The 18,243-nt window shown below is 47.1% G+C and overlaps 1 protein-coding gene across 1 annotated transcript in view; it reads left to right on the top strand.

Annotated features, from left to right (window-relative positions):
- LOC137545260 (enteropeptidase-like) overlaps positions 1-16,211 on the top strand; it is a 191,459-nt gene extending 175,248 nt beyond the window's left edge. The window contains exon 12 of the mRNA XM_068266378.1: positions 16,081-16,211. Coding sequence (XP_068122479.1) covers positions 16,081-16,211 — 131 coding nt within the window. The remainder of the gene's footprint in view (positions 1-16,080) is intronic.
- Positions 16,212-18,243: the final 2,032 nt, after the last annotated feature.

Raw genomic sequence — 18,243 nt, 5'->3', positions numbered from 1 at the left:
GCCTGTGCAGGCAGGCAGCTTTTTGACCATTGTTTAGGTTTGCATGCTGCAGGACTCTGGAAAGGAAAGCTTCTGTCAGTTTTGCAGCTTGTGCTTGCTGAGGAATTTGCATACGTTGTCATGCAAATTGCCTGGCCACATTCATTGGAGGCGTGTACTATAAGTACTATGTGTTTCCCACAATGCTTGGCTGGTCATAAGGATTCCTTCCTGTGAAACACTCCTGGAGGAGTGTCAGCCTTACTCTCTGTTTGAAGATCAGCTTAGAGTAATTCCTGGAAACTGCACTAGGCAGGTTTCCTTAGTGCAGTTAGGATTGCTTATCTGTTTTGTTTGTTCTGTTGCGATTGTCCTGTCCCAGCGGTGGTCGACAGGAAATCGTTCTGATCTCTGTTCTTGGAGTATAGCTGGTGCAGCGGTTGCTACCAGCTATCTCTTCTGATCTGTCTCCTTGGATCGCGCTAGCCTCTTTTCGCTAGTGCTGTGAATCCTTCTGTTCTGCCTCCCTGGATCGCACTAGCATCCTGCGCTAGTGCTGTGGATCCTTCTGTTCTGCTACTCTGTACCTGGATCGCACTAGCATCCTGCGGTAGTGCTGTGGATCCTTCTGTTCTGTCTCCCTGGATCGCACTAGCATCCTGCGCTAGTGCTGTGGATCCTTCTGTTCTGCTACTCTGCACCTGGATCGCACTAGCATCCTGCGCTAGTACTGTGGATCCTTCTGTTCTGTCTTCCTGGATCGCGCTAGCCACTTTCGCTAGTGCTGTGGATCCTATCTCTCACTTGTCCCTGTTTTCGTGTAACTGTCTTGTCTGCTACGAACGCTTGCTGGAGGCTCGGTGAGGTAACCGTTAAGCAAGCGCTCGCGTCCTCTGTTTCATGTTTGTCTGTCGATGGTTAGTTAGGCGTGCTTGTCTCTATTGTGCTTATCACGTGGAGACCGCGCATGAACGCGTGCACTGTTGTGAATGAGTGCGGTGTTCGCGTTCAGTTAGCGTTTGTTATTTTCCGTATCTCCTCATTGTATGATTTGCTGTGCCTTTGCTATCCTCGTATTCTGTTTTGTGTCACTTTTGGCAATCACCTTTCTTGCGGTTGCGTTTCTGTTTCGTATCTGCTGTTGTGTGTGCGCTGTCGCGGGGTGGCGACTAGATTGGCGCACACACATACAACCTGTCCCTTTGCTCGTTCTCATTCGCAATCGCTTCTCTTGCGATTGCGTTCTGCGCTTCATACAATTCCTGTCTGGCATTTGTGGAGGTACAGAGGATTGGTTCTTCTGCACTCCTCAGCGCCATCTGCCGACAGGAATTTCCCTCTACGGGTGCGTAGCATCTTTTGCTGGGTTCCTGCAATTATACGCTTGTGCAGGATTTCCGCCGTATCAGCGCAAGCGTTGTGCGCTGATCACGGAGAAAGTTCCACAATCGTTACAATGTGATTTCTTGCTCTTGCAATGTCGTGATAAGAATCTGCATGTGAAGATCATTACATTACCGAATTTCTACTATCGGATTCCCTCACTGGGTGCCCGCTTTAAATGTACGCGAATTGCCTGCTCCTGTCATGTCACATTGGGGTGTATTAACTAGTGTTGATAAAACTGGTGTGCATAAAGAGCACACAGCAATTTTACTGGTAGGTCCAAAAGGTACCCCGTGTTGTACTGTATGTGTTATGTAGGTAACTTGGGTTATGCTAATTGCTCAAAATGCAGTACGTAAATGTCAAAAAATTGTCGTGCACTCTGTGTGCATAGAATTTTTACTGATACTCAGTAACAGTGATGCTCAAATACCCCTTTTAAAAATTCGAATTTGGTCGAATTCGAATAGTAAATTATTCGAGGTCAGTCGAATATTCGAGTCGAATATTTTTTACTATTCGATTCGACCTCGGACTTCGAGCTCACTATTCGAGTCGGTATTCGAGCTCACTATTCGAGCTGACTATTCGAATTGGCCCAAAATAGCTTCCAACACTTGTTTTGAGGGTGAATGATGCAAGAAACATCTTTTTTTCCAAGTAACAACAGCAAGTGATTATGTGGGGATGTTCCTTTAAAAAAAAATGTGGAAAGAGAAGTTGTGTCCTTAATTTGGTTCAGTAGTGTAGTGTTACTGTATATACTTGTTCTTCTTCTTCTTTATCTTTCTTAATCTTCTTCTAGATCTTCTTCTTCTTCTTCTTCTTCTTCTTCATCATCTTCTTCTTCTTCTTCATCTTCATCTTCTTCATCTTCTTCTTCATCTTCTTCTTCTTCTTCTTCATCTTCTTCTTCTTCTTCATCTTCTTCATCTTCTTCATCTTCATCTTCTTCATCTTCATCTTCTTCATCTTCATCTTCTTCTTCATCTTCTTCATCTTCTTCATCTTCTTCATCTTCTTCTTCTTCTTCTTCATCTTCTTCTTCTTCTTCTTCATCTTCTTCATCTTCTTCTTCTTCTTCTTCATCTTCTTCATCATCTTCTTCTTCTTCTTCATCTTCATCTTCTTCATCTTCTTCTTCATCTTCTTCATCTTCTTCTTCATCTTCTTCTTCTTCATCTTCTTCTTCTTCATCTTCTTCTTCTTCATCTTCTTCTTCTTCTTCTTCATCTTCTTCATCATCTTCTTCTTCTTCTTCATCTTCATCTTCTTCATCTTCTTCTTCATCTTCTTCTTCTTCATCTTCTTCTTCTTCTTCATCTTCATCTTCTTCATCTTCATCTTCTTCTTCTTCATCTTCTTCTTCATCTTCTTCTTCATCTTCTCCTTCTCCTTCTTTTTCAATATCGTCTTCTTCTTCTTCTTCACGTATTTCTCTTTTCAAATTTTTTTTTAAAGAAATGCAGCTATTTTTGAGCGTAACAAATAGCTGGTGGGCGCACGCATGTTGGAAGCGCCATTGTATGTGCTCCCTGGCAGTGGAAACACAAAGACAGCAGGAGGTAAATTCAGCAGCAGGAGGAGGAGGATGAGTGTGTGGCAGCAGGCAGTCAATGAGGCAGGCAGCTCGCCGTGACATAATAGCCCTGGTACCTAGCGGTGATACCAGGGCTGTAAATAAACACAACAGGAGGTCCCAGACAGCGGTCGTGCAGCCCACATTGTGTCCAATACACAACTGGGACAACACAGTTTTCAACCCGGGCACCTCAGAAAAATTAAACCTTTTTTTTTTTTTATTGGTTTTTTTTGGTTTTGGTTTTACAACCAATATAGCTATTGTTTTGACGTAATAGCTGGTGGCAGAGTGGCAGCAGAAGGTAATTCTGTGTACCCTGGCAGTGGGAAACACAGACAGACAGCAGCAGCAGGAGGAATGGAGGAGCAGTGTGAGCAGCTATTGTTGTGACGTAATAGCTGGTGGCAGAGTGGCAGCAGACGGTAATTCTGTGTACCCTGGCAGTGGGAAACACAGACAGACAGCAGCAGCAGGAGGAATGGAGGAGCAGTGTGAGTGTGGCAGCAGGTAGGCAGCGTGACATAATAGCCCTGGTACCTAGCGGTGATACCAGGGCTGTAAATAAACACAACAGGAGGTCCCAGACAGCGGTCGTGCAGCCCACATTGTGTCCAATACACAACTGGGACAACACAGTTTTCAACCCGGGCACCTCAGAAAAATTAAACCTTTTTTTTTTTTTATTGGTTTTTTTTGGTTTTGGTTTTACAACCAATATAGCTATTGTTTTGACGTAATAGCTGGTGGCAGAGTGGCAGCAGAAGGTAATTCTGTGTACCCTGGCAGTGGGAAACACAGACAGACAGCAGCAGCAGGAGGAATGGAGGAGCAGTGTGAGCAGCTATTGTTGTGACGTAATAGCTGGTGGCAGAGTGGCAGCAGACGGTAATTCTGTGTACCCTGGCAGTGGGAAACACAGACAGACAGCAGCAGCAGGAGGAATGGAGGAGCAGTGTGAGTGTGGCAGCAGGTAGGCAGCGTGACATAATAGCCCTGGTACCTAGCGGTGATACCAGGGCTGTAAATAAACACAACAGGAGGTCCCAGACAGCGGTCGTGCAGCCCACATTGTGTCCAATACACAACTGGGACAACACAGTTTTCAACCCGGGCACCTCAGAAAAATTAAACCTTTTTTTTTTTTTATTGGTTTTTTTTGGTTTTGGTTTTACAACCAATATAGCTATTGTTTTGACGTAATAGCTGGTGGCAGAGTGGCAGCAGAAGGTAATTCTGTGTACCCTGGCAGTGGGAAACACAGACAGACAGCAGCAGCAGGAGGAATGGAGGAGCAGTGTGAGCAGCTATTGTTGTGACGTAATAGCTGGTGGCAGAGTGGCAGCAGACGGTAATTCTGTGTACCCTGGCAGTGGGAAACACAGACAGACAGCAGCAGCAGGAGGAATGGAGGAGCAGTGTGAGTGTGGCAGCAGGTAGGCAGCGTGACATAATAGCCCTGGTACCTAGCGGTGATACCAGGGCTGTAAATAAACACAACAGGAGGTCCCAGACAGCGGTCGTGCAGCCCACATTGTGTCCAATACACAACTGGGACAACACAGTTTTCAACCCGGGCACCTCAGAAAAATTAAACCTTTTTTTTTTTTTATTGGTTTTTTTTGGTTTTGGTTTTACAACCAATATAGCTATTGTTTTGACGTAATAGCTGGTGGCAGAGTGGCAGCAGAAGGTAATTCTGTGTACCCTGGCAGTGGGAAACACAGACAGACAGCAGCAGCAGGAGGAATGGAGGAGCAGTGTGAGCAGCTATTGTTGTGACGTAATAGCTGGTGGCAGAGTGGCAGCAGACGGTAATTCTGTGTACCCTGGCAGTGGGAAACACAGACAGACAGCAGCAGCAGGAGGAATGGAGGAGCAGTGTGAGTGTGGCAGCAGGTAGGCAGCGTGACATAATAGCCCTGGTACCTAGCGGTGATACCAGGGCTGTAAATAAACACAACAGGAGGTCCCAGACAGCGGTCGTGCAGCCCACATTGTGTCCAATACACAACTGGGACAACACAGTTTTCAACCCGGGCACCTCAGAAAAATTAAACCTTTTTTTTTTTTTATTGGTTTTTTTTGGTTTTGGTTTTACAACCAATATAGCTATTGTTTTGACGTAATAGCTGGTGGCAGAGTGGCAGCAGAAGGTAATTCTGTGTACCCTGGCAGTGGGAAACACAGACAGACAGCAGCAGCAGGAGGAATGGAGGAGCAGTGTGAGCAGCTATTGTTGTGACGTAATAGCTGGTGGCAGAGTGGCAGCAGACGGTAATTCTGTGTACCCTGGCAGTGGGAAACACAGACAGACAGCAGCAGCAGGAGGAATGGAGGAGCAGTGTGAGTGTGGCAGCAGGTAGGCAGCGTGACATAATAGCCCTGGTACCTAGCGGTGATACCAGGGCTGTAAATAAACACAACAGGAGGTCCCAGACAGCGGTCGTGCAGCCCACATTGTGTCCAATACACAACTGGGACAACACAGTTTTCAACCCGGGCACCTCAGAAAAATTAAACCTTTTTTTTTTTTTATTGGTTTTTTTTGGTTTTGGTTTTACAACCAATATAGCTATTGTTTTGACGTAATAGCTGGTGGCAGAGTGGCAGCAGAAGGTAATTCTGTGTACCCTGGCAGTGGGAAACACAGACAGACAGCAGCAGCAGGAGGAATGGAGGAGCAGTGTGAGCAGCTATTGTTGTGACGTAATAGCTGGTGGCAGAGTGGCAGCAGACGGTAATTCTGTGTACCCTGGCAGTGGGAAACACAGACAGACAGCAGAAGGGCAGTACACAGCAGCAGCCCACTGTAGGTGTGAAATGTGTGGCTGCAGGCGACGTAATAGTCAAAGTGAACCAGGCTGGCTTAGTGAGCAGGAGCCAGGAGGTGGTAAAGGGTGGTAAGGCACATTAACGATGGTACTAAGTTCCGGCAGCCAGTTCATGTCCCCCTCTCGCCGACAACAGGGGCCAGGAACTCGCCTTCCACCCACGCCTGGTTCATCTTGAGAAACGTCAGTCTGTCCACAGACTTGTGAGACAGACGTGAGCGTTTCTCGGTGACCACGCCACCAGCTGCACTGAAGCAGCGCTCGGACAGCACGCTGGAAGGGGGGCAGGACAGCACTTCCAGGGCGTACTGCGCCAGCTCGCTCCAGATCTCCATGCGCTTGACCCAATACTCCATGGGATCAACAGGGGCATCGCTGTCAAGCCCGCTGTAGGACCCCATGTAGTCAGCCACCATGCGGGTCAGGCGCTGGCTGTGACCGGAGGAGGATGCTGCTGCATGCATCTCCTCTCTAGTCACTGCTGCCGGAGCCTCTACAGTCCTGTAGAGCTCGTGGCTGAGAGACAGCAGGTCTGTGGGGCGCTTGCTGCTGCTGGATGCAGGCACCTGCTGCTGCCTCTGTGCTGGCTGCTGGACAGTGGGGGTGGAAGGCTGGGGGAAGGCTTCCTCCAAGCGCTCAACAAGGGCCTGCTGCAAGCTCCTTATTTGTTGCGCTGGGTCTCCTCCTGCAGGCGGCAGGAACTGGCTCAACTTCCCCTTGAGGCGTGGGTCCAACATCATGCTGATCCAGATGTCCTCCCTCTGCTTCATCTGGATCACCCTGGGGTCCCTGCGCAGGCACGTCAGCATGTGCGCTGCCATTGGGAAGAGGCGGGCCACGTCTGCTGGCACATCGACGTCAGTGCTGTCCTCCTCATCCTCCTCCTCTGCTGCCTCATCCTCTCTCCACCCCCGCACCAACTCAGCTGCACTGCGCTGATCCCCCTCATCAGCAGCCAGGTCAGGGACCTCCACCAAGTCCTCCTCCTCCTCCCCCTCAGAGGTGGACTGTGCAGCTGCTTGCCGCTCCTGCTGGTCCAAGGCTGCCGCTCCCTGTGCCAGCAAAGCATCGAGTGCCCTGTTCAGCAGAGAAACCAGGGGCACCCACTCGCAGACCATAGCATGGTCCCTGCTCACCATGTTTGTGGCCTGCAGGAAGGGAGCCAGCACTAAGCACACCTGCTGCATGTGCCTCCAGTCATCATCGGGGACGATGGACGGGATGTTGCTGGTCTTGTCCCTTCTCTGAGCTGCGGAAACAGTGGCCAGGGCAAGGTAGTGGTTGACAGCGTGCTTCTGTTCAACCAGACGCTCCAACATCGCCAGGGTGGAGTTCCAGCGAGTCGGAACGTCAATGATCAGCCGATGGCGTGGCAGATCCAGCTCCTTTTGCACGTCTTCCAGGCTCGCACAGGCTGCAGCCGAGCGCCGGAAGTGACGCACAACGTTCCTTGCCGTTTCCAGCAGCTCGTCCATCCCCTGGTAGGTGCGCAGGAACTTCTGCACCACCAGGTTCAGCACGTGGGCAAGACAGGGGATGTGGGTCAGGTTTCCCCTGTCTATGGCAGCAACCAGATTGGCCCCATTGTCGGACACCACCTCTCCGACTCTGAGGCCTCTGGGGGTCAGCCAAATCCGCTCCTGCTCCTGGAGTTTGGCCAACACGTGGGCTGCCGTCAGCTTGGTCTTGCCAAGGCTGACCAAGTGCAGCAGCGCTTGGCAGTGGCGGGCCTTCACACTGCTGCTGAGGCGGGGGGTTTGGCCAGGTGTGGCGGAGGATGGCAGAGGATCGGAGGAACCCGCTGCAGTTCCCCTGACCCTGCGGGGTGGCACCACCCACTGTGTTGCTGCTGCTGCTGTGCCCGCTGCTGCTCTCCCATCCTCACCCCCTTCCACCAAGCTGACCCAGTGGACAGTGAAGGACAGGTAGCGGCCTGTCCCGAAGCGGCTGCTCCAGGAGTCCATGGTGACGTGGACCCTTTCACCAACCGCGTGCTCCAGCCCTCGCTCCACATTGGCCATCACAAAGCGGTGCAGTGCAGGAATGGCCTTGCGGGCGAAGAAGTGTCTGCTGGGGAGCTGCCAGTCTGGGGCTGCACAAGCAAGCAGCGCCCGCATGTCGCTCCCCTCCTGCACGAGCGTGTACGGCAGGAGTTGGGAGCACATGGCCCGTGCCAGCAAGCCGTTCAGCTGCCGCACGCGACGGCTGCTGGGAGGCAGAGCCCTAACCACCCCCTGGAAGGACTCGCTCAAAAGGCTCTGGCGTGCCTTTTTGCTGGCACGGGAATCAGCAGACGGAGCAGAGGAGGCCACTGAGGACTGGCTGCCAGAACAGGCCTCAGTGTCGGCGGCAGGAGTTGCAGAGGGGGGAGGAGCAGGGCGTTTCCGCACTCCTGCTGGTGCTGCTGGAGGAGCAGGAGGGCGGGTGGCTGCTGTTGCTGCTGCTGCTGCTGAAGGCTGTGCAGTGATGGGATTGGTGCCACTGCCAGCACCAGATGCCTTCAGCCTCTGGAACTCCTCATGCTGGTGGAAGTGTTTCGCAGAAAGGTGGTTGATCAGCGAGCTGGTGCTGAACTTCAAGGGGTCTGCACCTCTGCTCAACTTCCGCTGACAGTGGTTGCAAGTGGCGTACTTGCTGTACACTGTGGGCATGGTGAAAAACCGCCAGATTGGTGACAAAAACATCCCCCTACGGCATGGAAGCGCTGCTGCCTGTTTCCCTGTGGTGGTTGGGGGGGGGGGGGGGTCTTGGGTGCGGCTGGTGGTGGTACTGGCTGATGCTGCTGCTGCTGCTGCTGAGCCTGAGACACCAGCAGGCTGTGGGACGCTGCCAATGCTTGCAATGATGCGCCTCCTTGCAAGGCCCACAACCGCATCCTCCTCCTCCTCCTCAGAGCTGCTGAGGACGACATCCTCTGGATGTGTTGGCACCCAGTCTCTGTCTGTCACCGGGTCATCATCATCATGCCCCTCCTGAAACATGTCCTGCTCTGATGATGACCCCCCAAACTCCTCTGCTGATGCATGGATGGGACGCTTGACTGTCGCCACAGTCTTGCTGTCCAATCCCTCCTCCCCCAAAGTGCCCATCAGCATCTCCTCCTCCAAATCGCCAACAACAGCATTCAATTGACTCATCATGCCTGGGGTCAAAAGAGTGCTGAATGAGAGGTCGGCGACTGACGGTGAACTGGCCTCCTCCCCAGACCCTGCTGGGCGGCTGCTGCGAACAGGGGTGGTGGTGGTGGTGGTGGTGAGGGTGGAGGCCTCGGATGCAGAGCTGATGGCGGGCTGCTCATCCTCCGTCATGAGTTGCACCACAGTGTCTGCATCCTTTTCCTCAATGGGACGTTTCCGACCCGGCTGGAGGAAAATGGGAGCAGGTGCTACACGCTGCTGCTGCTGTGTCTCTGCAGCGTGAGTTGCAGATGCTCCTCCTGGGCGGCGCCCAAGGCGTCCACGGCCAGTGGCTATGGGAGGAATGTTAGCCACTGACGCTGCTGCTGCTGCTGCGGAACTGTGCATGGTGGCGCGCCCGCGGCCGCGGCTTGCCACAATGCTGCTCCCTCTCTTCCTGATTCCCTTGCTGCCCTTCCCCTTGCCCAAACCGCGCTGGCTGCCACTTCCAGACATCTTCAATGTTTTGGGCGTATAGACAAAAGTTTTGTAAAAGGGCGGGTGAAAAGTGGGGTACTTTAATGGAGTGGGTTGGTTGGTGAGGTGACTGAGTGAGTGTCCCCTAGTACAGTAAGTAAGTATTAACAGTCAGGAAGTACAACTAGCAGTTACAATAATCAGTAGTAGTAATCACAAGTAAATTTAGTGTGTGTACACTCAGACAGTGAGTGCACGCACGCAGGAGCTAGTAGCCTATGGACACAGTGACTGAGTGTCCTAGACTCCTAGTACGGTAAGAGTAAGTAAGTAGTAACAGTAAGTAGAACTAACTAATAACAATAATCAATCAGCGATCAGAAGGAAATGGAGTGTGGGTGGTGTGTGTGTACACTCAGACAGTGAGTGCACGCACGCAGGAGCTAGTAGCCTATGGACACAGTGACTGAGTGTCCTAGACTCCTAGTACAGTAAGAGTAAGTAAGTAGTAACAGTAAGTAGAACTAACTAATAACAATAATCAATCAGCGATCAGAAGGAAATGGAGTGTGGGTGGTGTGTGTACACTCAGACAGTGAGTGCACGCACGCAGGAGCTAGTAGCCTATGGACACAGTGACTGGGTGTCCTAGACTCCTAGTACAGTAAGAGTAAGTAAGTAGTAACAGTAAGTAGTAGAACTAACTAATAACAATAATCAATCAGCGATCAGAAGGAAATGGAGTGTGGGTGGTGTGTGTACACTCAGACAGTGAGTGCACGCACGCAGGAGCTAGTAGCCTATGGACACAGTGACTGAGTGTCCTAGACTCCTAGTACAGTAAGTAGTAACAGTAAGTAGTAGAACTAACTAATAACAATAATCAATCAGCGATCAGAAGGAAATGGAGTGTGGGTGGTGTGTGTACACTCAGACAGTGAGTGCACGCACGCAGGAGCTAGTAGCCTATGGACACAGTGACTGAGTGTCCTAGACTCCTAGTACAGTAAGAGTAAGTAAGTAGTAACAGTAAGTAGAACTAACTAATAACAATAATCAATCAGCGATCAGAAGGAAATGGAGTGTGGGTGGTGTGTGTACACTCAGACAGTGAGTGCACGCACGCAGGAGCTAGTAGCCTATGGACACAGTGACTGGGTGTCCTAGACTCCTAGTACAGTAAGAGTAAGTAAGTAGTAACAGTAAGTAGTAGAACTAACTAATAACAATAATCAATCAGCGATCAGAAGGAAATGGAGTGTGGGTGGTGTGTGTACACTCAGACAGTGAGTGCACGCACGCAGGAGCTAGTAGCCTATGGACACAGTGACTGAGTGTCCTAGACTCCTAGTACAGTAAGTAGTAACAGTAAGTAGTAGAACTAACTAATAACAATAATCAATCAGCGATCAGAAGGAAATGGAGTGTGGGTGGTGTGTGTACACTCAGACAGTGAGTGCACGCACGCAGGAGCTAGTAGCCTATGGACACAGTGACTGAGTGTCCTAGACTCCTAGTACAGTAAGAGTAAGTAGTAACAGTAAGTAGAACTAACTAATAACAATAATCAATCAGCGATCAGAAGGAAATGGAGTGTGGGTGGTGTGTGTACACTCAGACAGTGAGTGCACGCACGCAGGAGCTAGTAGCCTATGGACACAGTGACTGGGTGTCCTAGACTCCTAGTACAGTAAGAGTAAGTAAGTAGTAACAGTAAGTAGTAGAACTAACTAATAACAATAATCAATCAGCGATCAGAAGGAAATGGAGTGTGGGTGGTGTGTGTACACTCAGACAGTGAGTGCACGCACGCAGGAGCTAGTAGCCTATGGACACAGTGACTGAGTGTCCTAGACTCCTAGTACAGTAAGTAGTAACAGTAAGTAGTAGAACTAACTAATAACAATAATCAATCAGCGATCAGAAGGAAATGGAGTGTGGGTGGTGTGTGTACACTCAGACAGTGAGTGCACGCACGCAGGAGCTAGTAGCCTATGGACACAGTGACTGAGTGTCCTAGACTCCTAGTACAGTAAGAGTAAGTAAGTAGTAACAGTAAGTAGAACTAACTAATAACAATAATCAATCAGCGATCAGAAGGAAATGGAGTGTGGGTGTGTGTACACTCAGACAGTGAGTGCACGCACGCAGGAGCTAGTAGCCTATGAACACAGTGACTGAGTGTCCTAGACTCCTAGTACAGTAAGAGTAAGTAGTAACAGTAAGTAGAACTAACTAATTACAATAATCAATCAGCGATCAGAAGGAAATAGAGTGTGTGTTGTGTGTGTACACTCAGACAGTGAGTGCGCACACGCAGGAGCTAGTAGCCTATATGAACAGTGACAGTGAGTGTCCCTACGGGTACAGTAAGAGTAAGTAGTAAGTAAGTACAACTAACAATAATCAATCAGTAATCAGAAGGAAATAGAGTGTGTGTACACACAGACAGTGAGTGAGTGCACACACGCAGGAGCTAGCTAGTAGCCTATAAACAGTGACAGTCAGTGAGTGTCCTACTCCTAGTACAGTATAACTACAATACTATTAGTAAAGGACAGCAGAAATACTGGTATAGATGATGAGAGAAATAAACAGAGGACAGCTGCCCACAGAGGCAAGGCCCCCCTGAGGCCTAAACCTGTAAGCTTGCAGCAGCTGCCTGTCTCTAATGTAACACACAAGCTACTAACTAAAATACAATGTCTATCTAAATAACAACAATACAGGTGTATATGGCAGGTGTAGGTGAGCAAAAACGCTAGGTAAATGAACACAATAGAGCACTTGCTAAGCCAAAGCACAAAGGAGCAGATCTCTCTCTGTACAAGTCTCAGGCAAGCATGGAAAACCCGAACATGGCGGCCGCTATTTATAGGGTAGGGGCTGGCCAGGGTCCCCCTCTGTGATTGGCTGCCGTCAGAGGGCCTGGGAGCCCTCTGATTGGCTCTAAGCACATCAATCTGGGCTATGACGCTATTCGAGCTCGGTACCGAGCTCGAATAGCGCCGGTTTGCTCGAATAGCTCGAATAGTGAATGGGCTATTCGAGTGTTCTCGAATAGCCCATTCGAATAGCTACAGCTATTCGGAGCTCGAATACCGAGCTCGAATAGCTGAAAAAGAGCTCGAATATTCGAGCTACTCGAATATTCGAGCTCTGCTGAGCACCACTACTCAGTAACTACACCCCACTGATGGGCTATTTGGACATGAGCATGAATAACCACAGTTTACCTCCATGTCTGATCATGCAGTGACTCAATAAAATGCATCATTTGTTTCCAATCAGTTGGAGGCATAATTTACTTTGGATAAATTAACTATTTAACTATTTGTTTGGATTATTGGACATTTTGACTGGATTGCTCATTGATGAAGAGTGAATATTGGCTTGTGTGTAAAAGTCCTCATAAAATATTTAAAGACATATTTGTTTATTAATTTTGTATTTTTAGTGTTGACCTCTTCCCTAGTACTCATACCACTTACTATCCATTAGAGGCATTTACAATCTAATCCCTACTATAGTCATTTGTCTATCATACTCTAAAGCTATGTACATACATCAGATGAAAATCAGTCGAATCGCTACCAAAATAACCGATTAACAAGGATTCGACTGATGATCATCAAACAAATGCAGACAACCAACAGCAAGCGACGGCATTAAGTGACCGATGTCAGAAGTCGCTCATGGTCGAACCAGTTGGATTCTTTCAATCAATGATTGGCCATATACTAAGGTGTGTACTGATATTGAAGCGACCGATAATGTCATTTGTAGAAAGCGCACGCGTAACATGGTTAAATTGCATTGCGTGTGCGTTCGCTTTCTTTTTCTGCTCAACATGTTCCTCATTATACCCACGAAGGTAACGCACGGAATTACGAAGAATCCAAACACAAACGTGCCTGTGTTCAACTATCACTCGCCATATGCAAAACGCAACTTTCACTTATCTAATGACTGTTTAACATACGTCACTTCCCAAAAAACGCCCAGAATGCGTTATGTCCAGATTATTATTTGATTAGATCTTGCAATGAACTAATATTTGGTTGATCATTTAGTGTCGCACATGTTTGTACAGCCATTGGTCGTTTAACTAATTTGTTTCTTTGATGTCAATTCCGCCTTCATAATTATCTTCTTCTTTCTGCGTTCGTTCATGTGTGTATACAAGTTGGTCGGCAATGATCGCTAAGCATTGCTGAACGATCATCGGCCAATGTTCTTTCAACCAACTTTCATGTAATTTTTGTACGTAGCTTTAGACTTAATTTTTGGGGTAAGCCAATTGCTCAGGGAGTGCACAGAAATGTTACTGGTACTTACGCCAACTACATACTGCTTGCTGTACAATTAGGGGACAGGCATTAGGTAATGTCCACAATGCTAATGTAATCTGCATTACGCTGTTCACAATCAACAATTCATGCTTTTATATATAGGATGTAACCAAGCTTTTTGCATTCATAGCATAGAATATGGTTGGTGTGTGTGTGTGTGTGTGTGTGTGTGTGTGTGTGTGTGTGTGTGTGTGTGTGTGTGTGTGTGTGTGTGTATATATATGTGGGGACTATTATTGTTATTTTATTTATATAGTAGCAGCATCTTCCATAGTACTGTACAATATACCATAAATAGTACTTGTCCTTGAATACACAATGAGGAGATACAGAAATACATAGACATAAACTGTAAAGCATGTAAAAGTGAGAACAAGGATCTTACATTGTATCCTTTGATAAGCATTCAAAGCAGGAAATAGTAGATAGGGTAAACTTTGAAGAAGCGAATCAGTCGTGCAGCAGAGCAGGGCAATTTCGAGGGTGAGGGTGTATAAATTGTGCTTCCCCTGCCCCCACATAGACTCGGACACACTTTTACACTGCAGTATCCAGAGATGTCCCTCAGTATTAGCTAGCCCAAGGTGTCCCCCAGTATCAGTTAGCCAGAGGTAGCCCCCTCCCCACCCTATATAGGTGGCCAGACGAGCCCAATGTAGCATCCCCAGGTGTGCCCCAAGTATGGGTCGTCAGGTGTCCCCTTATATGTGTCCTTTTTAAACCTCTTATAAACAAGAAAATATTCAAAATAATTTTATAGTACTTTTCCACCTACTTTTTGGTACTTTTTGATTTGCAAAGTGCTGAAGAGTTTGTTTAAATAGAAAATTAAAAAATTTCTTCTAGAAGAAAACTCAGGATAAAAAATGAGTAGCATATGGGCTGTGGTCTCCTATGTCAAAGGCAATGTCCTTCACCAGTACACTATCTAGCCACATTTTACCTGATGTCTTACTCATACAGAGCTAGCAAAGCTAAGTCCTGACTCCTGATTAGAAAACAGACATTAGTTGTGGACTGGATGGGAATATAAACACCTGGAGGTAGCTTTGTATATCTTGCTCAGTTTTAGAGGTGTAACCACAGGGGGGCTGGTCCCTGCAACCTTAAGGAGGGTTCAGGGTTATAGAGTCACAAACTACTTACCCTACCTCCCTCCAATGCAGGTGTCCACCCTCCGGAGCAGATGTTGTTGTGACCACACTCGTTATAAGTAGGGATCATAACAACCAAACCCATGAAACATGGGCCCATCTGTTGGTTTCCCAGAGGAGAGGGAAAGGGGTGTGAATATTGATGGTGGACCAATCAATATTTTCCAGGGGTGTGGAGGGGTGGAAGGTGCGTGATCTGTAATTACACTCCCTGCTCAGTTTATTCAAAGTATGTCAGTAAAAAATAGAGGTGTAGCCTCTGAAAAGTTTGAGAGAGAATCTTAAAAGCAAAGTGCTACGAGTGCTAACGGCTGAAAATTGTTCTTCAATAGAGAAGTAGGAAAAAATATAGCAAACAACCTGCAGACACCCACAGAGTTGCTTATCTCAAGCAGGAGAAATATCAAACAAGAGTGTTTTTTTATTATTTTTACTTATTTATTTTTAACTTTTTTTTATAAACTATGCGCGATCCTCATGACAGCAGTTACCCAACAGGCAGATACTACACCTTGAGACATAAGATTATCATCCAGTTCAGAGGAAAATCCCTTGTTCAGGTGATTGCCATCTTATATCTACAGGCTTCTCATAGGAATCCGGAGACGTTGTTCTGGCTTCTCTATACATGTACTCTGCGTATAAGCAGAGTTTGACAGATACACTGAGACTGTTTTACGCCTCTAGCTTTACTGGTAGAAAGCGCAAATAAAATGAAACTGGGAACAAAATTCAGAAGAAACTTACATTTGGTATAAAGAAAGGAAAACATACCTTAAGCCAAAAGTCCATCACATCCCATCACAGAGAACGGAGTATAAACTGCGCACTGCAGTATATGAAACAGAGTTGCTTTGCAGCAAACCGTGTAGGGCAATATAAACTGAATAGAACATTGCCAAAGGTATACAAAAAGAAATGATTTATTACAGTCCATGTTAAATTGAATGTAAACCTAAAATAAAAAAATAAACAAAACAGATACTTACTCTTATAGAGGGAAAACTCTAAGCCCTCTAGAGCCTTTCAGCTCTTCTCCTAGTCCCCTCATTTCAGCTCCCCCACTAACAGTATCTGACTGATCGGCCAAATACTGCTCTGTGCCGTGACGAGAGTCTTAAGAAGTCTTCGGGAGCCTGAGTGCTCCCAAAGACGGGCGACACTGTACTGCGCCTCTGTACTTGTGTGCTTACGCATGTGCAGTACGAGGCCGCACCATCTTTGGAAGCGCTCAGGCTCCCAGCGACTTCCAAAGCCAACCAAAGCAGCAGATTGTAATGGCAGTGATGGTGCTGGAACAAGGGGAGGGTGAGAGGAACGGGAAGGCTATATAGGACCCAGAGCCTTCCCTCTCCTTAGGAAAGTATCTGTTTGTTTGTTTTTGTTTTGTTTTGTTTTTTCAATGTAAATTAGCTTTAAATGAACATGCAGCTAGCTACTGATATAGAAATGAAAACTCAAGCAGTGGTTTTCCGATAGATATAGAAGTAGCTCATGTAAAGTATCAACGCACCAGTGGAGGTGGTCAACAAGATGCAATCAATTTGGCTAGCATGCCACTTTTATGCTAATGGTATGCAACTCTGAAACTGGCATAAAACAGAAAGTGCATTTGATGAGCCTAATTGAATGCGGCATACAAATATATCCACATTGACCATATATACTATTCAGCAGTTCTTTTGCTAAGATCTAATGTATCCTGTATAGAGAATGCCAAAGACGACATCACCAACCTGCTTGAAGCAGGTTAAATTCCAGTGTAGAATCAAACTTTAGTGGTTACAAAACAAGTCTTAGGATGCCTAGGCAATTGGGTGATCAGGGATGATGGTACAGCACACCTAATAGCTGTTTCATGCTTTGATGACGCTTGGTCACCAAACAGCTGTTAGCTATGCGATACCACCACCCCTGATCACTCACCTGCCTGCGCGCCCCTTTGTAGCCATTAAAGTTTGATTCTACACTGGAATAAACCTTCTTCAACCAAGTTAATGCTGTTGTCTCTGACATCCTTCACACAAGCTTATCTAGCCTTTTTTCTATATGATGAGCACAGCCAGCTGGCTTCCTTTTCAAAGATGTTTAGCTAAGTGCCCCAGAAAGCCCATAATACCGTACCCTGACGCTCAGTGTTCTGAGACGTGCTGCTCAGGTGCTGAATCTTTTCCCTCTACTCTTTCTTCTAAGATCTAAATATGCACTCTCCCATATGGAAGTCTAGGCCAAAATTCTTCTATTTACAGGAACTATTTTAACTATTTTCAATTTTAATGCACCATGGAAAACTCTTTGTTCTTCTTCTAGATTTTTATATCATTGCCAGTTCCAATAAAACATCTTCATTCAAAATCTACAATGAACACTTCAAAAGTTGGTAAATGCTGTTCCGGTGGGACAGATGAAACGCCACTCTGCTGAAGACATTGCAGGGGCCCCGGAGACCACAGATTGAAGGAGAGACACCTTGGGGGCCCCTACAAGTTCTGGGACCCTAGGCAAGTTTCCCCCTTTGCCTTTATGTAAGCACCTGTCTTGGGAAGGAGTTCAAGCTGCAGATAAAGCAAGTGCTCCAACTATAAACATATGCCAGTCTGCATTATCCAGGAAACAATACAAGCAACAAACAAAATAGAAAGCTCTTGCTTAAAAAAAAATGAGAGTTCACTGTTGGGACACTTTAATAGCAAGAATACAGAGTATTAAAATTGCCCATTTTTTTTAATTTTTTTACTATTTATCTCTCTCACAGAAGCCTGTCTAAGAATTTACTGGTATTTTGGTAGGGATGAAATGCAAACTAGATGATCCTTCTTCAAAAAGTAGACAGTTGCTCAATAACAGCAAATTGTTTTATTCAAATGGTGGCCACTAATGATCCAATCTTTTTCAACCAATCTTACCAAATCTATGTAGTATAAGGGTAAAGTAAGTGAATATACTAAATGGATACTTCAGGCAGTTACCTTATATCAGGGGTGCCCACACTTTTTTGACTCGCGAGCTACTTTGAAAATTCCCAAGCTCGAGAGATCTACCAACATTTAAAATAGCCAGGTATAGGTGCCCTTAATATAGGTAGCTATGCACAGGTGCTCCCCATATAGATAGCTAGGCATAGGTTCCCCCAATATAGATAGCTAGGCATAGGTCCTCCCATATAGATAGCTAGGCATAGGTGCCCCCCATATAGCTAGCAAGGCATAGGTGCCCCCCATATAGCTAGCAAGGCATAGGTGCCCCCCATATAGATAGCTAGGTATATGCTCACCCCATAGAGATAGCTAGGCATAGGTCCCCCCCCACATATAGATAGCTAGGCATAGGTGCCCCCCACATATAGAGAGCTAGGCATAGGTTCCC

The sequence above is a fragment of the Hyperolius riggenbachi genome, chromosome 2, assembly GCF_040937935.1.
Source record: "Hyperolius riggenbachi isolate aHypRig1 chromosome 2, aHypRig1.pri, whole genome shotgun sequence".
In the NCBI taxonomy this organism is placed as follows: Eukaryota; Metazoa; Chordata; class Amphibia; order Anura; family Hyperoliidae; genus Hyperolius; species Hyperolius riggenbachi.
Note: the sequence above shows the minus strand (reverse complement) of the source record. Positions and strands in the feature narration are given on the sequence as shown.